This window comes from Pyrus communis, chromosome 8 (assembly GCF_963583255.1).
Source record: "Pyrus communis chromosome 8, drPyrComm1.1, whole genome shotgun sequence".
Taxonomy (NCBI): domain Eukaryota; kingdom Viridiplantae; phylum Streptophyta; class Magnoliopsida; order Rosales; family Rosaceae; genus Pyrus; species Pyrus communis.
In genome coordinates, this window is record NC_084810.1 from 2,377,586 (window position 1) to 2,402,041 (window position 24,456).

General features: G+C 38.6%; 3 protein-coding genes and 1 pseudogene across 3 annotated transcripts; all 4 read left to right on the forward strand.

Moving 5' to 3' along the window:
• Nucleotides 1-8,051: 8,051 nt before the first annotated feature.
• Nucleotides 8,052-12,250, forward strand: LOC137742240 (serine/threonine-protein kinase Nek2-like). Its single transcript, XM_068482058.1, has 15 exons — nt 8,052-8,296; nt 8,584-8,719; nt 8,799-8,865; nt 8,994-9,059; nt 9,174-9,220; nt 9,334-9,379; nt 9,504-9,584; nt 9,670-9,712; nt 9,817-9,866; nt 9,949-10,030; nt 10,129-10,178; nt 10,346-10,419; nt 10,636-10,687; nt 10,870-11,331; nt 11,420-12,250. The coding sequence occupies exons 2-15, from the start codon at nt 8,631-8,633 to the stop codon at nt 12,053-12,055; spliced, it is 1,845 nt and encodes a 614-aa protein (XP_068338159.1). The 5' UTR covers nt 8,052-8,296; nt 8,584-8,630; the 3' UTR covers nt 12,056-12,250.
• A 613-nt stretch (nt 12,251-12,863) lies between these two features.
• Nucleotides 12,864-13,507, forward strand: LOC137741850 (uncharacterized; annotated as a pseudogene).
• Nucleotides 13,508-16,728: 3,221 nt separating this feature from the next.
• On the forward strand, nt 16,729-21,309 carry LOC137743672 (VAN3-binding protein-like). Its single transcript, XM_068483605.1, has 7 exons — nt 16,729-17,169; nt 17,473-17,598; nt 19,006-19,438; nt 20,035-20,283; nt 20,375-20,424; nt 20,692-20,749; nt 20,834-21,309. Exons 1-7 carry the CDS (start codon nt 16,780-16,782, stop codon nt 21,040-21,042), a joined length of 1,515 nt encoding a protein of 504 aa, XP_068339706.1. The 5' UTR covers nt 16,729-16,779; the 3' UTR covers nt 21,043-21,309.
• A 2,123-nt stretch (nt 21,310-23,432) lies between these two features.
• On the forward strand, nt 23,433-23,936 carry LOC137741851 (uncharacterized). The gene is made up of 2 exons (XM_068481556.1): nt 23,433-23,502; nt 23,623-23,936. The coding sequence occupies exons 1-2, from the start codon at nt 23,433-23,435 to the stop codon at nt 23,934-23,936; spliced, it is 384 nt and encodes a 127-aa protein (XP_068337657.1).
• Nucleotides 23,937-24,456: the final 520 nt, after the last annotated feature.

Sequence of the window (24,456 nt, forward strand, 5' to 3'; positions counted from 1 at the left end):
TAAAATATGAACAAGTAAGAACATCAGCTTATTGTGACAATATTATTAAAATCCCCTTGATGTATCACGTAGGCAGACAAAAGATAATGTGCAAAGATTGGATCCATAAGAATCATACAGAATAAAGTGAAAGAAACTACCACTCTTCTGCTTTTCTACTACTTTGACATAGAAGCAGTGCTTATCTCTTTGTACTTCTCCAAAACCCTCTTTCCATGCTTTTGAAAACTGATTTTTTTCTTGAGCTGTGACCATTAGAGCATTCTAAGCGACATATAGTGTGCATAAAAACGATATATGCAGATGAATGTGGTCCAAGATGCGGAGATATGCTAATGGATCTCGTGAGGAGGAACTCATTCCAGTTCCATTAGCACTCCCTTAACCTCTACTTTACATCATTTCATATCTTGAAACGTTTCAAGATTGACCCTACCTTAAAACTTATTTCTAGTACTTTCACAAAGCAGCATGGATTAGACACAGATGGCTCTCCAAAATCAAATGCTTCTCCGTCCCATGTTTGATAGTGGTCTATGTTGCAACTTGCAACTTGCAAGTTGGCCTGGTAAAGTGGAGAAGGAGAAAGGGCGGATGTATAGAACCTTTCAACGAGATAATGCTTTTTCACATGACTTTGTTCTATTGGTACGAGACAACACATGATGGTGTATGTAAATTGTTTTCTATAAAGTGAGCTTGGAACATGAAGGACTCTCCATCTGGTCTAAACAACAACAAAATAAATTACACTAGATAGAAGAACGTTAGTTTATTATATTTTATTTGAAAAATACTTGTTTGTAAGAACTTAAAAGGCACAATTTGTCATGTGTGCATTAAGTTTTTACTATGCGACCGGAAGTGATTTGCAGAAAATGAAGCTCGTGTTCTAATTTTCTTAATAATAACTAAAGCTAAACCCCGTCCATCATCTTGTAATTCCAGGCTTATTTAGCGCATTTTATTCATGTGTTGTGCTTGTGTTTAGGCATGCGGCCTAATATTCATGTGGAAGTAGTTGGAATATTTAATTGGGCTACTACATAAGTACGCATCACCCTAAATTGCCGCAACGGGGGTCCCTGACTGTACTCTTTAAGAATTTTGTGAGGAAACAAAACATGCATGTTGTTTGTGTTGCTTTGTTGAACACTGAACACTGACCCCTGAAACCTACCACTGCCTGCATTTAGGGCAGAATGTCTTTTGTTTGCGTACATAACTACATATTGAAGCGGGCCAAATCTTCTTTACGTTTGGATAAAAAAAAAAAAAAAAAAATCATCTTGCATACATGAGTAGCCAGCCATAATAATTAGTATGAAACTTGTCATTCACGAAAGTGACAATATTTACCCTAAGCAATTATATTACTAGAGAACCCGAAATATAAGATGCGACAAGAAGTTCTTGACTTAGAACAAATGACACGATCCTTCAGGCCAATACAAACCGTGCACAACATCGGGCGCAGAGAATTAGAGAGGTCAAATGTTGAGAGAAACTAGAACCTACTGCCTCCAAGGTCAAGCGTTGAGAGAAACTAGAACCTACTGCCTCCAATCAAACTTCATGTCGTCTCTATAAACTTTTCCATATATATGTTATAATATATACGAAATAGCCTCCAATTCATCCTGTCGAGCATCATATTTAAAATTTCCTTAAAAAAATGGGCCTTGTTACCCATCTTAAGATCATGACATACTACACGTCTTTTTGAGGATTTACAAAGGGGGTCTTAGCTTTTTTTTTAGTTTTTATAGATCGTCCACCAAAAAAGATTGCGGGCAGCAGGACTCGAATCTAGGCTTTAGTCTGGTAAAGAGAACGATCTTACCAACTCAACTAACCCTTATTGGCGCCTCATTACCTTCTTTTACAGTTACAAACTATGAATTGAAAGCAATGAAGCCTTGAAACCCTAGCTATGTGAAAGAATCAGGTGATATTTCTTCGATATAGTAGAACTATTCTGTAACTTTCGGTTTGTAAGTTCTATTTAGTAGTTTCAGCCATTTGAAGTCCACCCATTGATGCACCCAAGTGGCTAGCATCCAGGCAAGGTGTTGATAATCCTCTATATTTCTTGTTTGATATAATTTTTATCATTTGTTGGATGCACATTAATAGTAATTCGGAACAAAAGTTAAAGATAAATTTTGTTTGTATGTGTGCCTTTTGCTAGTTTATACAGATCAAATCAAACTTAGATGCAAATGTCTCAAGTTTTAATTCTTTGCCCCTCCTCCTCATATGGCTCGTATTAAAAATTAAAGCACTATTTTGTTAGTGAAACTCGATTTGATGGATTTGATACGAAGAGAAAGAACTGAACAGAAAATGAAAACAGAGAGGGAAGAAGCTGAAACGAAAACTTTCTTTCTTGTTCTCTTTTGCAAAAAGTTGCAGAGGAATAATTTCTGTACTACCCGAAAAGTGAGCACTAACACTCCTTTACATTAACTGATGGCCTTAGCTTTTAGGACCACACAAAACTCTACTTTTAATCTTGGTCACTCATCTACCTAATTACATGGATCACACACCACATGGCACTCATGGCCTTACATCTTGTAACATTACACTTGACAAATATGCTCAAGTGAATACACACATTAAACTCATCTTATTTCTAATACTCAATCAGCTAGAGACTTAAAATTCAACACTCCCCTTTAAGTCTTGAGCTGATTTCACTCCAAGCATGCTCCTAAGATAATTAAACCGATCTTTAGCCAAAGGTTTTGTGAAAATGTCTGCCATCTGTTCTTCTGTGGGACAATAGATCAAATCAATGATTCCTTCTTGCAGTGCATCTTTAATGAAGTGATATCTTCTGTCTATATGTTTGGTCTTCTGATGAAAGACAGAATTCTTGGTGATTGCAATTGCTGAGGTGTTGTCACAGTGCAATGGAGTTGCTTCAGTTTGAAGTTCCCCAAAATCTTCTAGGACGAATCTAAGCCAGATTGCTTGTGCAGTGGCATTTGATGCACTTATGTACTCTGCTTCTGCAGTGGATAATGCCACGCAACTCTGCTTAACTGAAGCCCAAGAAAAAACTCCACTTCCAAATGAAAAAGCATATCCAGATGTACTTTTGCTATCATCTGGTGATCCACCCCAGTCACTGTCGCAATAGCCAATCAACATTGCCTCCTTGCCTTTTGTATACTCCAAACCATAATCTAGAGTCCCTTTGATGTATCTGAGCACACGTTTGGCAGTTCCAAAATGCTTGCTGGTGGGACAGTGCATAAATCTGGCAAGCAAACTGGATGCATACATGATGTCAGGCCTAGTAGCTGTGAGATATAGAAGACTTCCCACAATGCTTCTGTACAGCTCTTCACTTACTGCACCACTTCCATCATCTTTAGTTAATTTCTCAGTTGCCACAAGTGGTGTGATCACAGATTTGCACTCATTCAGACCAAACTTGCTTAGTAAAGAACTTGCATATTTTTTCTGATGAATGAAAATGCTAGAATTGGTCTGAATTACCCTCATTCCAAGAAAATGATGGAGAAGACCCAAGTCTGTCATTTCATATTTTCTCTTCATGTCTTCTTTGAATTCATCAAGCATCAGTCTATCACTTCCAGTATAAACTATGTCATCCACGTAAATAGAGACAATCAGAATGTCTTGCCCCCTTGCTTTGATGTACAGTGTTGGTTCACTCAAACTTTTCTCAAAACCACACTGTGAGAAGTATGTATCGATTTCTCCATACCAAGCCCTTGGAGCCTGCTTTAATCCGTACAAGGCTTTATGCAATCGATAGACTTTATCTTCCTTTCCCTTGACTACATATCCTTCAGGCTGATCCACATAAACCTCTTCTTCCAATACACCATTCAGAAAAGCTGATTTTACATCAAGTTGATATAATTTCCAGTTCTTATGTGCTGCCAAGGCTACAAGGGTCCTGATAGTATCCAATCTTGCCACTGGAGCATACGTTTCATTGTAGTCTAGACCTGGCTTTTGAGCATAACCCTTTGCCACTAATCTAGCTTTGTTTTTTAAAACTGATCCATCAAGATTCAACTTGGTCTTATAGACCCATTTAACTCCAATAACAGGCTGTTCAGTTGGTCTATCCACAAGCTTCCAGGTACCATTCTTCTCAATCATAGCTAATTCATCTTCCATTGCTTTTAACCATGATTCATCCTGAGCTGCATCTGCATATCTTTCTGGTTCCAGAATGCATGAGTTGCATTGAGCAAGGACATCATTCAAATTTCTCCATTTTAGAGGTGAGTGATCATAAGTTTCTGGAATCTGTGCAGACTCAGGAGTGCAACTTTCTTGTTCTTGTGCATGAGAAGAAGAACTAGGACTGAGAGAACTTCCTTCAATCACACTCATCTCATATGGACTCCCACAAACTACATTCTCAGGTTGATCCTGAATGTAAGTTGCAGCAGCTGAACTTTGTGAACTTTCTTTCCAATTCCAGGTCATAGATTCATTAAAAACCACATCTCTTGACAAGATTAACTTGTTGGTACATGGATCAAATATTCTGTATCCCTTCTCACATGTAGCATAACCCACAAATACACCTTTAACACTCTTAGCATCTAGCTTCTGTCTTGTCTCAGTAGGTATATGAACATAGCACAGGGAACCAAAAATCTTGAGATGTGCAAGACCTGGTTTTCTGCCACTATAGGCTTCAAAAGGGGTTGTATTTCCTAGTGCCTTTGTAGGACACCTATTTAGAATATATACAGCTGTGTGTACAGCTTCAGCCCAAAGAACATATGGCATATCTCTATCATGAAGCATGGTCTTTGCCATTTCAACCACAGTTCGATTTTTTCTCTCCACTACTCCATTCTGTTGAGGAGTATAAGCCATGGTGAGTTGCCTTTGAATGCCTTCAGTTTCACAGAATTTAGTGAACTCAGAAGATAAGAACTCTCCACCTCTGTCACTCCTTAGACTTTTAACTTTGAAACCACTCTGCAGCTCCACCATTGACTTAAATTTTTTGAAATAATTGAGTGCATCAGATTTGTATCTGAGAAAATACACCCAAATCATCCTTGTACAATCATCGATTAATAACATGAAGTATTTGTTTCCAGCCAAGGAGGCATTCTGCATAGGACCACAGAGATCAACATGTATAAGTTCCAGAGGACAGCTTGCTCTCCAGGCTTGATCTTTTGGAAACCATTCTCTGTGCTGTTTTCCAAATTGACATCCTTGACATACATCTTTGGTTGCTTCTAGATATGGAAGACCATGCACCATATTCTTTTCACTGAGTTGTAGAAGCCCTCTGAAATTCAAGTGGCCTAGTCTTCTGTGCCAAAACTGAGTAGAATGCTCCAAACTAGCCTTCAAAACCAACTGATTATTTTTCACCAGAGAAAGAGGATAGCATCGATTTTCCTTCTTCTTAACCTTGATGATAAGGTTTTCAAGTGAAGGTCCATCATATATGCTGCACAAACCTCCTCCAAACACTAGATAATATCCATGCTCATCCATTTGCCCAACACTCAATAAGTTCTCTTTTAAACCTGGCAGATGCATGACTTCCCTGATATACCTTTTACCTCTGTTAGTGTCAATCTGCAATGAACCCATTCCAGCCACATTCACTAACACACCAGTAGGCATTTGCACCTTTCCAGCAACATTTGTATTTATGTCAACAAGGAGATCAGCATTCCCTGTCATGTGGTTACTACAACCACTGTCAACATACCAATTTCCATTGATATTTGATTCTGAAATTGCACTATTAGCATAAAACAGGTTTCCTGACACTTCCACCTGATTTGCAGAGTTTGCCTTTTGCACAATCTTCCCTACAGTACATTCTCTAGCCCAATGACCAAACTTATCACAATTATAACACTTAGGCTTCCCCTTATATCGACATTCACCAAAATGATACTTAGAACACACTCTACACTGTGGTTTGACAGTCTCTTGACTCATTGACTGTGACTGATATGGATTTGGTGCAGGACTAGTGAAAGGTTTCTGTTGGAATCGAGGTTTCGAATCCCATTTCTTTCCCTTAGCATTCCAATTCTTCTGGAATTTTGATGAGCCAGATTGACTTCCACTTCTGTTTTGCCCCTTTGGACTTAATGAGAATGATGCAAAAGCTTTCTCAGTGGTATCAACATTATGCAAGTCAAATCGTTGTTCCTGACTCTTCAAAATCGCAACAACTTCTTGCAACTCAACAGACTCTAGACACTTTGTGTTTTCTATAACTAAACAGATGGAATCATAAGCCTTACTTAGACTAATCAGAACCTTCTGCACAAGTCTCTCATTAGAAAGTGATTCACCAAATGTTCTCATCTGATTAATTAACTCATTCAATCTTGTAAGATAACTAGACAGGGATTCATCATCTCGCATTCTAGCATACTCAAATTCTCTTCTAAGATTCTGAAGTTTTACGGATCTAACCTGATCACCACCATGATATTCTCCATACAGTAGATCCCATGCCACCTTAGCTGAGTCGGCGTTGGCGATCCTAGGAAAAATCTGATCAGAAACCGCATTTTGTATAATACCTAGAGCCTTTGCATCTTGCATATATGCTGCGACCATTTTCTCATCGTCTCCTTCTTCCTCTGAGCTTCCTTCAGCCTTCTTCTTCTTTGACTCTGAGATCGTAACCCCTTTTTCAACCAATCTCCATAACCCATGAGATTTGAAAATCGTCATCATCTTAATCCTCCAGAACTCGTAGTTCTCACCGGAGAAGATCGGAGTTCTCACCTCAGAACTTTCAGACCCAGCCATCTCTTAGCTTAGACAAGACGAACACAAATCGAAATCGGAATCTATGAAGTTTCGATAACTCCGCTTGAACCTGAACGAGCTCAAGTGTAGCTCAAAAATGCTTCACAGTTTACGCCCAGATCTCAAATGATCAAACTAGGCTCTGAGGCCATGTTAGTGAAACTCGATTTGATGGATTTGATACGAAGAGGAAGAACTGAACAGAAAATGAAAACAGAGAGGGAAGAAGCTGAAACGAAAACTTTCTTTCTTGTTCTCTTTTGCAAAAAGTTGCAGAGGAATAATTTCTGTACTACCCGAAAAGTGAGCACTAACACTCCTTTACATTAACTGATGGCCTTAGCTTTTAGGACCACACAAAACTCTACTTTTAATCTTGGTCACTCATCTACCTAATTACATGGATCACACACCACATGGCACTCATGGCCTTACATCTTGTAACATTACACTTGACAAATATGCTCAAGTGAATACACACATTAAACTCATCTTATTTCTAATACTCAATCAGCTAGAGACTTATAATTCAACATATTTGATAACCATTTAGTTTTTATTTTTTTCAAATCTAAAAACTAAAATCTTATTCGATAACTGAAAACTACGTTCTTGATTTTTCAGAATTTGATCTTGAATTTTCACTTTTTGGTAAAAACGAAAAATAATTTCCAAACAAAATTTCAATTTTAAGTTTTAACACCCGAACTCACAAACTCCCAATTTAAAAAAAAAAAAAGCCCACCAAACCATTAACTCTGGGCCTCAGCCCACCAACTGGACTCGTAACCAAGGGCAGGCATCCGACTTCCGACAAATTTGAAAATCCCGCAAAATCCGCCAAGAAAAGCTCCTTTCGAACGGCGTGTACGTGGGGGCCTCCTTTGGCACCTTCCCAATTCCTTGTCCAACCACCCGTGCAGTGGGCCCTACCCCAATTCCCCGGTCCTTTTTCAGGAAAGGATTTTCTCTGGATCCTCTCCTTCTAATCCATAAAGTTCAGAGATCAGAACCATTGAAATTTGATCCAACGGCTACAAATAAGGTCTCACTTTAAAGTTATAATAACTTTAACCATAGGATCAAATTTCAAAGGTCCAGATCCTCGAACTCAGTGGACTAGGAGGAAGGGATCGGAGAGGATCCTTACCCTTATCCAGAATCTTTTCGTAGCCAAGCCAAAACCTCTCTCTCTCTCGATGCAAATTTTGAACTTGAATTCTTGTTTCTTCGGCATTGCTTTCGTTTTACTTCTTTTGGCGCCCACCTTGTCATTCGCATTATCTGATGGAGTAAAATTAGGAAATTAATTAATTAGGAGGGAAGTAGGTGGAGGGCTTTAATCTGAATTTCCTAATTTTTTCCCCATTTAATTAAGCTACTTACTCCAACTCTTTTTTTTTTAATTTAAAGTTTAAGTTTTTAAGGAAGAAGAAGCTGCAGATTCACTTGTTCTTCCAGTTTCTTGGTGATTTTTGCCGTTCTGGATTCTTGGGTACTTTTCTTTGTACTTCCTGTTACTGCTGCTCTTACTTTTTCCTGCTGTTTTCATGGTTTGTTTGTGATGAATTGACGCACGTGTTCGTATTGGTTATTGATTAAATTGCTAATTAAGCTTGATTAGGGACTGAATATTGCTTAATGGGTTGATGGCTTGTGTTTGTCATAGTACGATTCATAGTTTACTTCCTTGTTTAAGCTGATAAACTAGTGTATGGGGTTACATTGTTGAAAGTTCACTAATTTCTTCATGTGTGGTTTGTTTTTGTGCATTGTTTTCAGGTGTAGATGTATTTTGTAGACACTGAAGAGTGAGAGTGGTAGAACATATGATGGAGCAGTATGAAGTTCTAGAGCAGATTGGGAAGGGTTCCTTTGGTTCTGCTCTTCTCGTGAGGCATAAGCACGAAAAGAAGAAGTGAGTCTCCTTGCAACTCACGTCTAGTATTTACTTTGAGATAGAATTACTAAATTTTGATACATACTTACATGCGTAGGTATGTCCTTAAGAAGATCCGTCTTGCTCGTCAAACTGATAGAAGCCGGAGATCTGCTCACCAGGAGGTCGGAGTTCTCTATTTTTTGTTTAAAACTAAATCCGTATGCTAACAGTGTTGAGACTTGAGTAGTACTGGAATGGTGGTTGTAAGAATCTGGAATTTAAATGGTTATCTTGGTTTGTTGTAATGCAGATGGAGCTTATTTCCACGGTACAGAATCCGTTTATCGTGGAGTACAAAGATTCCTGGGTTGAAAGGGTCAGTATCTCATAAGAACGTTTGTTTTTTATTTCCCCCATGAGTTGCTTGTTATTCACGTTCCACATAATTCTCTAGTTCTGCAATTAAAGCTTCGATGCCTTTCACTTTCAGGGTTGCTTTGTGTGCATTGTTATAGGGTATTGTGAAGGAGGCGACATGTAAGTTTTGCTTCTTCGTTAAAACGGATCATTACTAGTTTAGGAATTATTTGATTTGGCCTTGTTCCCACCGCTTTTCTGACCCTTTCATGTTAATGCCTCTTGCTGTACAGGATGGAAGCCATAAAAAGGGCCCGTGGTGTTCATTTCTCAGAAGAGGTTGTTACTTTGCAGCGAACTTTCCACTTGGTTTTATGAATTTCCTAATTGTATCCTAGGCGTTTGATCAAAGTGTGATACTCCAATAACTTATGTTTCTTACCTGCAATTTGGAAATGAACAGAAACTCTGCCAATGGCTAGTTCAACTGTTGATGGCACTTGATTACTTGCATGCAAACCATATTCTTCACCGTGATGTCAAGGTCAGTGGCAAGTAAAGGAGCGATTTGTTTAGTGTTACACGTTTGAAATTCCAGAGTTTTCTCTGACTGTGTTCTTCTACTTCAGTGTTCAAATATATTTTTGACAAAAGATCAAGACATACGTCTGGGTAAGCTATAGTTCCTTCATTGCTCATTCACTCAAGTTCGGTTTCACATTTTTGTGTTCGCCCTTGGTAATTGTATCCTGAATTTACAATAATAATATATCTAGGTGACTTTGGTCTCGCGAAAATGTTAACTTCGGATGATCTAGCTTCCTCTGTAAGTACTTCAGCCGACGCATATAGTTTGAAGTTTTACACCCTGGCCTATGTGTGATCCGGTATGTCTGCTCCATGTTCAGGTAGTCGGAACTCCCAGTTATATGTGCCCTGAGCTTCTTGCTGACATACCTTATGGTTCTAAGTCAGATATATGGTCTTTAGGTAAGTTTTCCCTCCTCTTAACCTCCACCCAAACCCATCAATTTTTTTGTCCTCGATTTTTTAGCCATACACACATATAAATAGAATGTGTCTTGCAGGATGCTGTATATATGAAATGGCTGCGTTCAGGCCTGCATTTAAAGCCTTTGTAAGTTTGCTAATTTTTGGTTAGGAATTTTCAATTTTGTGAACTTTGTATTACCTGTTTGCGGTATGTTGGCACTAAACAAGAAATATCTAAGGCTTGAGGAGTTGAATGGAACTACAAGCTTTACCTTTTTCCTTGATAACTTATGAATTTCGTTCTGAGTACAGGATATACAATCTCTGATTAACAAAATAAACAAGTCAATAGTGGCTCCACTTCCAACGTTGTACTCTGGTGCATTGTGAGTCTATTTCCTGCTTCGATTGCCTCTGGGTTTTAAGTTCTTTTAATGGTTGCAATTTCATTTATGGATTTTATTGTGAGTTGAGCTTAGACGTTGTCGGTGGAAATTTTGATGTTTGTTCAATGAATATTTGTTTGCATATGGTTTTCAATGAATCAAATGTGTTGATTGACAGTATGGTTTCTGTATTCTCTGTTTTCTTCTCTTTTGCAGTCGAGGTCTTGTTAAAAGCATGCTGCGGAAGAACCCAGAACTTAGGCCAAGTGTAAGTTTATTTATTTGTGTTTCTTTGCCGAATACATTTTTGTTTATTTGATTCTTACATGTACTAGTAGATCATGTATGATGTACATTGCATGAATGTTTGTTGAGTTACACAGACTTATTTATAGAAGTGAATCATCCATTTACGTGGATTTATTTACGACATTATCCATGTTTTATCAGGCTGCAGAGGTGCTTGCTCATCCCCATCTTCAGCCTTATGTGCTTAAGATTCATCTAAAACTGAATAGCCCTCGACGGAATACTTTCCCAGTTGACTGGTCTCAGTCCAGTTATGTGAGGAAAACACGATTCATGGAGCCAGAAACTAGTCCTGTTCGTACCAGCAGAGAGAAAAGACGATCATTCAGCAATGATAGGACCTTAAATCCTAGCATCTCTGGAACTGAACAGGGCTCTCCAAGTTCTAGCGTGAGGACACTGGAATTTCCAGGTTGTTTAAGTCGTAAGTTCACCGAGGTATCTATGGGAAGTACCAAGGAAGATTATGGTAACAGAAAGTTGGTGTCCACAAAGTACAATGTTGTTAATAGTCCACGAGCAGCACCAGCAAAAGTTTCTGCTACTCCCACGAAACACATTACGGAGTCAAGAATTTCTCACGTCAACTCAAAACGCGATTCGGTAAGTCATACTACTAAATTAGTGAATTGGATAAACTCGGTGTGTTTATTTATTGATTTTGACAACTTTGTTACTCTCATGATTGCAGCTTCCGGTGTCAGATTCTCCAGCCAGAAAATCTTCCCAGTCCACTCGAAGAGCTTCTCTTCCGTTCTTGACAAGTACTGCAGCTGCACAAACCCCATATAGAGCCAATGTTGGTCCCCTTGGGATTATGGAGTCTCCAGACGTTTCTGTCAATGCCCCGCGAATTGACAAGATGGCTGAATTCCCCTTAGGCTCTTCTGAAGACCCACTCGTTCCCACTCGTGGAATTTCATCAACATCTGCACGATGCCCTTCTTCCAAGCCGAACAGCATCAACCGTTCTATCACAAAGGACAAGTGCATGATCCAGGTTATAGACAAAACCATTTCCAAGTCCAGTACAATTGATGGCAGCCATGGAACTGCTCGAAATGGCAGTGAATCTCCTGAGCAGAAAACTACCGCTGGTGTTTCGAGCCATTCATCTTCGGAGTCACGACAGCAGCGATTCGACACCTCATCATTCCAGCAACGTGCAGAGGCTTTGGAAGGGTTGCTTGAGTTCAGCGCGCGTCTTCTACAACAAGAAAGGTTCGACGAGCTCGGAGTGCTCTTGAAGCCATTCGGACCCGAGAAGGTTTCTCCGAGGGAAACAGCCATTTGGTTGACCAAGAGCTTCAAAGAAACCACGGCTTAGTTCGCATTCTCGCATTGCGATTGCTTTATCTTGTAAATTCCGTACGTCTTGGATTTCTGGAATTTGAAAAGAGTAGCTGTGTAATATCTTCGTGCTGAAGGTTGCCATAGGAAGATATCAACGTGAGTGGAAACTGTAAAATAAAATTCAAAACAAATTTTGAATGGTTTTTAATTTTAGTTTGTGTTGGTTTTTGTCTTCTTTTCATCTTTTTGCAAGTTTTATCTCTGATTTTGCATATTTTTGCAAGTTTTATCTATATGAGCGAGTTTTGGAGAATCACTTTTAAGTGCTTTTCAAGAAGCACTTGGATTTTAATAAATTTTTCGACTTCTTGTTATAATGTTTAAGTCTCTCCAATCTCCATATAATACTATTACTACGAAACGTCATGATGTTCGTTACATAAAAATTGCTCTTATATATAGAGAATAACTTACATGGCACGGGTACATTGTTATGTAGCTTTACGTGCCAATAAAACAAAAATATTTGAACAAAACCCTCTCCTTGTTTTAAGTGTTTGTTTAGGATCACAACTGGGGGGAGTGATGTGTCTCGAGTTTGAAGAACCCTGAGAGAAATGTGTCGTCTTTCACAATGCAAATCAAACATTCAAATGATTTTGATGAAGCCCAATTGAATTCACATCAGGGATCGACGAATGAGTGTGAGAATCTCAGAGATGGGTTTAGAGAGTTAGGGGTTTTCATGATGGAGCTAGGCCTCGAACTTGCTCGAGTATGCGAAAGCTCGTCTCATTCATTATCATTCACCGTTTAATAGTTCCATTCTTGTTGAAGAAGCAATGAGCACAAAAAGAACATCGAAGAGACCCTTCGACTCTAGCAGGAAGTGGACTGGTGACAAATGCAAACAAGTTTCGGGGATTTGTTCTGATAATCTGTGGCAGCAATGGCATTATGATAATGGGATTTTCACCGTCTTGACAGCTCCAATTTTTCGCTTGTCGAATGATCGACAAGCGAAAGGAGAAAGGGATCAAGAGTGTCCTTATCCTAATGGAATACTTATTTGCAAATATTTGATCCCAGAGAGGATAATGTATTCATGGTGAAGGCCTCTCCTGAGAGCTTTATAATTCAGGTGGGGGAGTCGGCTGATATCATATCAAGAGGAAAGCTCCGCGCCACCCTTCGGTCTGTTTGCAGGCCTTCCAAGTTCGATAATTTGAGCAGAGAGACTTTTGTTGTGTTCTTGCAGCCGGCGTGGAACAAAACTTTCTCGGTAACAGACTACCCCATGAACATGGGGACATCATCAGAGATCAAACAGGTTGATGATCCGGATCAAAGTAAACTGACCGAAGAAATACAGAAAATTGTACCACCTCTTGCATTGCGGTTGAAAGATGGGATGACATTTGCAGACTTCTCACGCGAAACCACTAAGCAATACTATGGTGGATCTGGTTTGCAGTCTAATAGATAAAGGGGAGTGATTTCAGCACTCGCCTTTTCACCTCCAGCACTCCTCTCCTTAACTACGTCCGTTGGTTGTCCTCCGAGCTATTCAATCTAATGACTAGAAAAGTTAGAAGTTAGAGAAAAAATGGAAGTGAAAAGGGGAGTGCGGAAATTACTCCCCGTAGACCGATCAAATACATCCACTCGCTAACGCGTTAGATCCTGATTTTGTTTGCGATGCTGTACTTAGACAAATGTGAAGCTTTTAGAGTAGGAGGCTTTCTTGTTGAGAAGTAGTTCTTTAATCGTTTGCGGTGTGAGTAACGGTTCTTATTTCTTGTACCTTAGTTCAGGATTTTCATGCAATACCAGTGAATTATGAAGCTGTAAGACTGCACCAAGCAAATTGCATAACAAGAATGCGATTTTTCATCGCTATTTGCATCGTTGAATATGCAAAGATGCGATGCCGGCAACCTATTAAACTCATAAGAATTTGTTACAAGTGAAAGAGAGCGATCGATTGCCTCTTTCTCTTTAGCTACTTTAGGCCGGCTACTCGAGGTTAACTGAAGTTATAACAAGTTTAGCTTCGTGTAATAAGTTTGGGGTTGTTCTAGTTTTGCCTTAATCAACTTGTGTTTACTGGTTCTGCAGACTCTGGCTGCAGAAACAGCTTGATGGAATAGTTGCAACTTTCAACCAGGCAAAGGTGGTACCGTGGTCCGTTCTCCGTGTCCGTTCAAAAGCTACAGAGAAACACTCACATCTAAATTGAGTTTGTTTTTTCCTTTTACCAATGTGACATAGTAAACTACTTTATTTTACGTGCAAACGCATTTTAAGTGAGCATGCACATTACTCTGTTCAAGTAACCTAACTTTGAAGAGGAGATTCGAACTCATGCATAAGAGAATAGACATATTGTCCTGACTAACTGATCTAACTCGCGTTTTCACACGCTATTAGTTATTTGAAAACAAAATGTGGTAACTATGATTCATGAAATTACGTGGGAAAATGAGGCAAAAGGAATAAATGGTGTCCCCTCCAGTCAACAGTCATGAGCTAAGAAACAAAGAAAAGCGTTACAGTTTGAACAAAAAAGGCTGCTTCTCTTCTTCCTTTCGATCCTTTTTTTTTTTTGTCAGATTTTTTTTTTTATTTTATGAAAAGGGCGTATTCGTACAAGTACAAAAGCCAAAGTTGTAGATGATGACGTGTGCAGGCACGCGCATTTTAGCATAGGTCCCTCTCCAGTGCGCAGCTTTGTGTCTCAGAACAGTATAGAGAAAAAAAAATGGTTCCATTGAGAATTTGTTTTGACCCCCAAACATGTCGGCCTTGGACGTTGCCAAGACGTTTGCCTTAAGGAACACAATCACTTGGGTCACCACCAGTCGAGTATTGTAGCCAATTCTGACATCTTATTGATTCTTATTATGTGACTATGTAGTGGCGAATTTAAGATCCAAAATTTGAGAGATTTCAATGTTAAAAGTTCAAGCTTTTAGATAGAAACATAGAACAAAAAAAGCAAAAAAAAAAAAAAAAAAAAAATCAGTTTATGGCTTGTTGTTGTCAGCTGAACCAAGTTGCGCATATGTCAACATATATTGACATATGCCAAACCAATATGATGAGTGTTACTGAGAGAATTTGTCAAGTATTGTCGACATAACCTACAAGAGGTTTTTCGTCAAACACTTTTGTGGACACATAGAAGAGAACGATGATCCTCATATGTCTAATTCTTGGACTCCGAATGGTCCTAGGACCATCTTCGTCTCAATATACATCAACCACTATGCTTATATCACCACATAAAGTTTGCAAATTCCTCCTAAACATTGTAAATAAGTGAAGTGGTATGCTTAGTCCTGATGCGCATGAGCTAATCTAGCCGTTTTTGTTTTGTGGGTTTCACAAAGATGAACAATCAGGATTCACACACAAGCACATGTAAGTAAAGTTAGATGAGAGTGACTTGGTTAGTTTGCAGGCGAGTGAACATGTATCGTGTTTTATAAGTCTCATAAGTATAAATAATCAAGATCAGCTTGCACCCGTTTGCACAACTAATCCTAGCACGCAGTTTATTTTGAATTATATTGTTGATGAATGTTCAATAAACTTGGCTAAAAAATCTAAAGGGGAAGAAAAAGAGAGATTAGTATGAAAAATGGTGTTGATCACTTTTGTTTTGGTGCTGTTGGGGGTGTGTGTGAAGACTCAAGAGTGAAGTGGTTGAGTAACTTACCTATCATTTTGTTCCTTTATCAAAAGCTCCTTTGAAGAAAGATGATTAGTCACATGATCAAAGTAGGACCACACTAGAAGGGGGGCTAAAAGCATCCCTAAAACCTCTTTTTGTACAAATCTATTGCTTACAAAATTGCTATTTATTCCACTATTCTTTCACACCATCATAAGCTACAAATAAAGCTAGACTGAAATATTCATCTTTCCATGTGGCACCTCAAAAGTACTTCAATCGCATCCAATTTGACCAAAGACCATATCCAATAAATTTTCTCTTTTCTAAGATGTTTTAGTGTATGCTATTTGGATGCGTGACATAATTAATTTATTTGTGCTATAAAATGAATAAAAATTCTTGAACTAAAACGTTTCGTTTTTGTTAATTATTTTGAGCGGGTATTAGCTTAGCTTCCTGCTTGTTTTATTTTTCTTTTTTCTTTATATTGTTAATAAAATCCAGTAGATTAGGGACATGTGGGGGGTTTCTGCATGCAATGGTCCTTTCTTCATCGATGGAGGGTTGGTGTCTAGCACATGACTATTGACAAAGAATTAATCTTGCCTAATCGTTCTATACAAAATTTACTAAAAAAGTATGAATTTGTTCGCTGTTATTATTATATTTTATAAGATAAATTGTTATCTATTCACATTATAACAAGAATTACTATATTCACTCATTTGTCATATTTTTCACTTATTGTATATGAATAATTCATCTGTACTTTTGTTATAAGATGTATCGAAAAATCCAACAAATATATGAACATAACAATATTATAATATGTGAATCGGTTATACTAAGTGACTGTGTTTATATCGTGTCCACATCTGGATCCCAAAACCCAAAAATCCACAAACCCCTTTACCAAATAGTACATCGATAAAATGATCATTAATGACCAAATAGACATAAAAAGTGTGTATAAATATGTGTCCATATCTTGATCCCAAAACCCACAAACCCCTTTAACAAATTCAAACCCACCTCTCTGTCTCACTCTCACTCTCTCTCTCCACAACATTTCCACTTCCATGGAAGAAACACTACCAATGTTAACCACTCGCCGGACTGACCAAAGCCCCGTCAACCACCGTGACCACCTCCCCAAAAGCCCAAGAGTTCCAATGGAGTTTCTCTCAAGGTCATGGAGTGCCTCAGCTCTTGAAGTCTCCAAAGCTCTGTCTCAGTCTCACCCTCCTCCGCTGCCTCCTCCTCCTCCTTCATGCATGGCTAATTCCAAGTCCTCAAACAGCTCTTCCTCCTGCACCACCACCGCAACCACTACCACTCCTTCCATTCCTGAAGATATCGCAGGAGAAGCAGAGGAGCTGCCGTCCCTCCCCGGAAACCAATTTTACTTTGCTTCCTCTGTCACTTCCCAACTCGTCCTTGACCGCATTATGTCACAGTCCATGAGAGAGGTGCGTGCTTCATTCACTCGAAAGAAACCTATCTACAACGAGAATGAAGTTGTGCTGGTATTCCAAGCCAGACACATAACATTGCGATGTTGGCTTGAAATATTATCACAGTAGCTTCTCGAACCTACAACAGGAATGTAATTTTGACGATGTTTCAAGCTAGACACTCGATATTACGTTATTAACTGGCTTGAAATATCGTCGTCACAGTGAAATTTGGAGAAGTTTTTCTCTGTTCACAATCTTCAATTTTCTTGTTTTCAAATTACTTTTTTGGTCATAAATTTTTTTGGGGTTTTGCAGGAAGTGTCTCCATTGACATCAGGGAGGCTCTCACACAGCAGCGGACCTCTGAACAATGGTGGTTCTCTAACAGAGACAGATAGCCCTCCAGTCTCACCCTCCGATGAGTTCGACGACGTCGTTAAGGTCATTCTTTCTCCCTCATCTGTTTGTTTAGACTCTTATTTTATTTAAACAAAATATTAAACAAAATTCCAGAATTCTTGTCCAAGAAGGCAAACCAGGAGACCAAATGTGACAATGTCACTCAGCTTTCTCAGTTTTCCTGTCACAGACACACCATCTGATGATATCTTTGTCCTTTCCACTCAGTAATTATTTAATCATTTGTTTTTATTTTTATTTTTATTTTATTAAAAATGTATTGATCAGTGCAGAAAAATACAGTAGATGCTTTTCTCTTTTTCTCTTTTCTCCCCTTTCAAGGCAAGAAACCTTTTTTATTTCCTTAAAAATCTGGCCATGGAGTCTTATCAACCTGGCCTTATTTTCTTCAAGTCAAAACAAAAAAAAAAAAGACAGTACAGTAGCATTAGGGTTCTTTACTATTCTTCTCTAGCGGCAAGGGCAACGTTTTAAATTCGACTCGAGTTCACGAGTTGAATAGCTGAGTATGATCATGAGTAAGTGTAAGGTTTTAAATTACTATTCAAATTAACAAGATCGATAGCCATATAACTGAAATATTGTGTGATTTAATCTAAATTTGCTGCTTTAAGATATGGATTCTATACACACACTAAAAAATTATTTTATCAAAATAAAAAAAACTGTGCTATCTACACACTCTTTTTATACTTCCAATACAGTTTGTTAATTTTTATTCTTTAATGTTCTTCAACTTATTTAATCTAACGGTTGAAAATAAGAAATAGTATGTACATAACACCACCCAAATGGAAATAAACAAAATTGGGCACCAGGCCAGGCTGTTCCTTGGGCACAAGGATTAAGAGAGTAGATGGGTGGAGTGTAAAATTGAGCAAGTCAGATGCTTAAAATGGTAACCACAGCCCCGTGCCTTGTCATGCTTCTCTACAACTTTGCTTATTTTGGTTTCTCACCCCTTTGTAAGCAAACCTAGCACCCTTCACCAAAATAAATTAAATAATTGTCCCAAAAAATTGTTTTAGAGTTTCTTCGACAGCCTTATAAATGTGATATTTCAAATGTAAGTTCGTTAATTTACGTGGTAATATAAAAAGTGAAATATCTTATTTCAAAATTTTGTTTTCCAACCAATTATATAATTTTGATGTTTTATTTTTGCACAAAAAAGAAATAATAGTGGAGAATGCACTATAAATATTGATATTATATACTATTTAATATAAAAACAAGCTGGTCACAATTTTTGTTGTTGTTTTTAAATTAATGAATGGAGATGGTGAGAAAAGACACAATTTTTATGAGATTGAAAATACAAAAAAAGGGAAATAAAACTCGTGTTTTAGTCGAAAAATTAGACTTTTTGTCTTTGTGGTGACTTTTTTGTCGTTCTTTCTTTTGATGGACTTGTATTGTGGCACGCAGTATTTTCGAACCCACAACAGCATACAAAACCTGTTCAACGGCAGCCGGAGCAGCGCTGGAAATGGCAACAATGCCCCTAGCGGCGGAGCCAAGACGGTGGGGAGGTGGCTGAAAGAGAGAAAAGAGAAGAAAAAGGAGGAGACGAGAGTGCACAATGCGCAGGTCCACGCGGCGGTTTCAGTTGCTGCGGTGGCTGCTGCAGTGGCCGCCATTGCTGCAGCCACAGCGGCTTCTTCGGGGTCGAGAAAAAACGATCAAGCAGGGAAGACTGACATGGCAGTGGCGTCTGCCGCCACGTTGGTAGCTGCTCAATGTGCTGAGGCTGCGGAAGCTATGGGAGCTGAGCATGACCATCTTACTTCAGTGGTCAGCTCCGCCGTTAATGTCCATTCACATGATGATATTACCACCCTCACTGCAGCTGCTGCGACAGGTACCGATGCTTCCCAGCTCATAAATTACTCCACAAAATAATCTTGTCAAATTTTGCTAAAGATGTTACATTTATTTTATCGCATTGGTCAACCAACTGATGCGTTCATTAGTAAGTGGCACATAAATAATTGATGTAACGTTCACATACCAATATGGGATGGCCTTAAAAATTTCGTCATTTCTAAAGTGTTATTATTTGTTTCATAGTTATTGACTATATTGTTGGAGAGAATCGGTCTTATGATCAGAAATAAATCCCTTAAAGTTTACATGACTAATCATGTGATCAAGTCACGTTTATTAAGTAGACACAATATCACCGTGACATAACATATTTTCTCACATTGATAATCACACACAATTATACTTTTTAGACATGTAAACTTGATCACATTACTGATGCGTTATTTAATAGAACAACGTGGTTGGTTTTGTGTTTCTAAGTAGCAATCTCTAATTAAGTTGCTTACCTTGGTAGGTAGCAAAAGTCGTACAAACATCTTTTTTAAGATTTAAAACAATCTCTAAATAACAAATTACAGTATATAATGTTTTAACTTTAAAAAAATCTGTGTCTATGTTTTGATATGGCAGCTTTACGAGGGGCAGCGACCCTAAAGGCAAGGGCAATGAAGGAGGTGTGGAACATATCAGCAGTGATTCCAGTGGAAAAGGGAATGGGAATCGGAGTCTGCGGTGGTAAAACTAACAACAACGGTGGTGATCGCAGCAGCGGCAGCAGCTTTAGTGACGATCTTGTCCCTGTTGACCCTACTTTTCTTGGGGTCTCGAACCAAGACCTCCTTGCTAGGGGCAGTGAACTCCTCAAACGCACACGAAAAGGTATTTTCAATAAATAAAAAAACGAAAAAAAAACAAAGAGTTTGGTACCTAAACTTGATCTAATTTGAACTATATGGTTTGCATTTTGCAGGCGATCTCCACTGGAAACTAGTGTCTGTTTACATTCACCGAACCGGGCAGGTGAGTCTCCACGGTTAACTGCATTTTTTTTAAATGCAGATATGTCGTCCATCATATTTGATACTGAGATGAACCGTACTAACAGTCTTTACCTAGATTTTCACTTTCGTCGTTGTAGTTTCATCATGTTATCAATGTCAATCCAATCCGTCAAATGGTTGTCAATGACTCAATATGTCGTCTATAAACTTGACCGTAATTAACCTAATCAAAATCTGTCCTATAGACGTCACTTCTTATCATTAATCCTACTGTGAAATTTTATAGGTGATGCTGAAGATGAAAAGCAAACACGTCGCAGGAACTTTCACCAAGAAGAAAAAGAGTAAACCCTGTTCTCTTCTGTACTTGTATTCAATGTGAAACAATGTACCAGGATTTTAACTTAACGTTGGTTTTGGGTGAGCAGATGTTGTGTTGGACGTGTGCAAGAACATGCCGGCATGGCCCGGGAGACACTTGTTCGACGACGGAGAGCAGCGTCGTTACTTTGGCCTGAAGACGGAAGCACGAGGCATCGTTGAGTTCGAGTGCAAGAACCAGAGAGAATATGACGTCTGGACTCACGGCGTTTCGAGGCTGCTGTCCGTTGTCGCCGAGAGAAAGAACAGGCACTGATTAGGTCTCTGCATTATGTCTAACGAATCGCATGACATAGGATGCTGTTGTTTTTGGATTTTGGCAGACTGTTGGTATTAAAATAGGAGGCGTTAGGCACATGTAGTGTACGGGGAGTTAGAGGAAAGGTCCTGAGCAAAAGCACTTCACTTTTGAATTCGGAATTTCAGAGGACATGGCCTGCTTTATGAAAAATATATATAGTAGTTAGTTTTAATATGTACTGTCACAAAGGAATTTTCTATGGTATTTTGTAGCATTTTATCATTCGGGTTTTTGAACCGTTAAATCTTTAGTAAAAATCACAAAAACTAAAATCTAACAGTTGAAAAACTCTTAGTATATAATACTTTAGAACGCCGTAGAATTTTGTAACAGAATTTACCAAGCTTGCCCAGGAAAGCAAAAATTGAAAAATGTGGTAGGTTTTTAAGGGCAAATGTCTAAAACAATTGGCTTTAACGAGTCAAACTATTTTGGTCCGAGCTCGTCACGCTCAATGGTCCCACTTTGGGCATTTGAAAAATAAAGACACAAATACCTTAGAGTCGAGTTAAGTGTGGAACATATATAAGATGGTACGCGCCATCAATTGTGAAGCTAGAATTTTCAAATAATGGAGTTATAATATTAACCAAAAAAGTTTGAATGGGCCAGTTTGTCGAGTAGCAGGCACCTGCCAATTCCTGTCAATATATGTTGAAAACTTATGCCAACATATATCAACTACTATTATTTGTAGAGGCTTGTCGAAAGTGGATGCATGATACTGTAGAGTAATATTGAAGACTACCATTGTCAAGCGTATTTTATCGAGCACGTTATGCTCACAATAGAGTTGCACACAAAAATAAAGAAAAGTGAGACAAATATGATAGCTAAAATAGAAGAAGTGAGAGGAGAATGTTGTTATTTAGTTTGGCTTAGTTGTTTATAGGGATCAAACACAATATACAAACAAATATACTTAAATTTTTTATGTTGTTGAGGTTAAGGCAACTCTCAAACTGGCTCTGCCACTACAAGTTACACTAATTTGTAGCGTGATAACAGATCAAACATAATTGTAGTATCGAATGAAAGATCAAACATAAAATCGGACATACATATCCTATTGGATCGAGTAAGGGTTGGAGTACTTAAGGGTTATTAAGTTCATATAATTATCCAATTTTTAGAGGTAATTCTAAACTTGTCTCAATCTTTTAAAACATTTCAATTACCTAATGTTTTAAAAACCATCCGTTAAATCACTAGCGTTAAATGGATCCTTAGACCGGGCTTGTTTAACTGAACAAAGTTAACATTTAACTTGGTTAAAAGACATCAATTTGAGAATTCGAAACTTCGAAATGATGACAATGTCATCACTTAACGCCCTTGACATAAGAGCAACTCCACCCTAGCCTCATAGGCTAGCACTCAGCCCAAAAAATGAACCAGCCTCCCTCATTCCGCTCCACCCCAGCCCAAGCCAGGTCACAGGCCGGCCCATAATCGACAGACCTGTTGATTGGCCCATCTAATGCCATGTTGACGCCAGCGTGGCGTCAGAGGCCGTTTGAATTTTTTTTTGCGCCAGGCGCGTGGGAAGCACATGCAACTGGGTGCGCGTCGCCGACAAGAATCCTGAGCCAGGTCCCACTTGCGTAGGTGCACTTAGCGAACTGATAGGGAGGCCATGTGGCCGATTATGGGCCTTTGGATTTCCGACGGCTAGTTTTCTGAACCGTTGGATTTCCAACGGTAAAAAAAAATTGAATTTGAAATCCAACGGCTAGTGACATGGCTTGATTTGGACCGTCCGATTCAGAGATCAACAGTCCACGTTTTTCCACTAGAAATTAAACAAAAAAAAAAGCACAATGGTTAGAATTATGACCGTTGGCCACATGTGAACGTATAGGCTGTTGGATTTGAATATTTTTCAAATCTAACGGTCCAGATTAATTACCTAAATTAAAATTTATAAAAAAAATTAATTAAAATTGTTAAAAAATACAAAAAAAAATTAATTTTTTTTTTCCTATAAATACTGAACCCTCATCTTCCACCTTACACCATATTTCAATATTTTCAACACTTTCTACCAAAGCTTTCATATACTTTTTGTGTGAAAAAAATACCAAGAACCTCATCCTTTCTTTTTTTGTCTATATAAACCCTACATCCCTACATCCATCTTCATCGTTTTCAAATCTTGAGTTCTTACAATGTCTTCTTCAAGGAGAGTGTATAAACAGTTTGAGGAGTAACAGAAAAGATTGTTGGCACAACAAGAAGAATTGGTCAATCTCAAGGAAGGTGAAGGTGGAGATGAGGCTTTCGCAATGGAGGAAGATGATGATGATTACCATAAAAGGTAGAAGGCCTCACATTCCTGCCGTGTTATGGAAGTTGTGGGTCAGATATCCAAACCCAGACGTGTTGCAAACTTCATTAGAAAGAGGGAAAAACGAGGTACAAATATTTTGGAAAATTATTTTATCGCCAACTATGTGTTTGTTTGACAAAATCATAAGTGCTATTTGCAACCATGATCAATAATTTGTGCAAAAAATGATGTTTTTCATGTTCTAGGTCTTCTTCCCGAGCAAAAGGTTACTGCTACATTGCGGATGCTTGCATATGGAGCATCTACATATCAAGTGGATGAGATAACGAGGATGAGAAAATCAATTGTTCTGGAGTCTCTAATGCGGTTTTGCTCCGCAATCGAAGCCTTTTATACGAATGAGTACCTCCGAAAACCGACGCCTATGGATCTGCGAAGGCTACTAAGGAAGGGTGAAATGAGAGACTTCCCTGGCATGATTGGAAGTATCGACTGCATGCATTGGACTTGGAAAAACTGTCTAAGTGCGTGGCAAGGAGCGTATGGTGACAGAAAATGAGCCAAAAGTATCATTTTGGAAGTAGTGGCTTTATTTGATACATGAATTTGGCATGCATTTTTTGGTGTTCCAAGAACTCAGAATGACATAAATGTCCTTGCCCAATCTCCAGTCTTCGACGAATTGCTGCAAGGAAAAGCACCCAGAGTCACATATTCAGTCAATGGCCATACATACGAATTGTTGTACTATGTTGCAGACGGAATTTACCCAAGGTGGATAGCGTTTGTCAAAACAGTCTCGCATCCACAAAGTGAAAAAGAAAAATACTTTGCAAAATGTCAAGAAGGGTGTAGGAAGGATGTGGAACGTTGTTTTGGTATCCTGCAAGCTCGTTGGGTGATTGTCAGGTGAGTTGCCAGAATGTTTGATGTCGAGGCACTTTGATCCATCATGATCACGTGTATCATTCTCCACAACATGATTATGATGCCGTCGACGAATACGATCCAGACACAATGAACAACTCAAAAACACGTATCTATTGTGCTCATGACGGCACTGAAGATCCCGTGCAACA

What these genes read in the sequence shown, in the direction of transcription:
- LOC137742240 (XM_068482058.1), top strand. Translation starts at nt 8,631, where the DNA reads ATGATGGAGCAGTATGAAGTTCTAGAGCAGATTGGGAAGGGTTCCTTT. An exon ending in GGAGATCTGCTCACCAGGAG is followed by an intron (nt 8,866 to 8,993) that starts GTCGGAGTTCTC and finishes GTTGTAATGCAG; the next exon opens with ATGGAGCTTATTTCCACGGT. An exon ending in TCAACTCAAAACGCGATTCG is followed by an intron (nt 11,332 to 11,419) that starts GTAAGTCATACT and finishes TCATGATTGCAG; the next exon opens with CTTCCGGTGTCAGATTCTCC.
- LOC137743672 (XM_068483605.1), top strand. Translation starts at nt 16,780, where the DNA reads ATGGAAGAAACACTACCAATGTTAACCACTCGCCGGACTGACCAAAGC. An exon ending in CACTGCAGCTGCTGCGACAG is followed by an intron (nt 19,439 to 20,034) that starts GTACCGATGCTT and finishes TTGATATGGCAG; the next exon opens with CTTTACGAGGGGCAGCGACC. An exon ending in ACATTCACCGAACCGGGCAG is followed by an intron (nt 20,425 to 20,691) that starts GTGAGTCTCCAC and finishes GAAATTTTATAG; the next exon opens with GTGATGCTGAAGATGAAAAG.
- LOC137741851 (XM_068481556.1), top strand. Translation starts at nt 23,433, where the DNA reads ATGGAAGTTGTGGGTCAGATATCCAAACCCAGACGTGTTGCAAACTTC. An exon ending in TAGAAAGAGGGAAAAACGAG is followed by an intron (nt 23,503 to 23,622) that starts GTACAAATATTT and finishes TTCATGTTCTAG; the next exon opens with GTCTTCTTCCCGAGCAAAAG.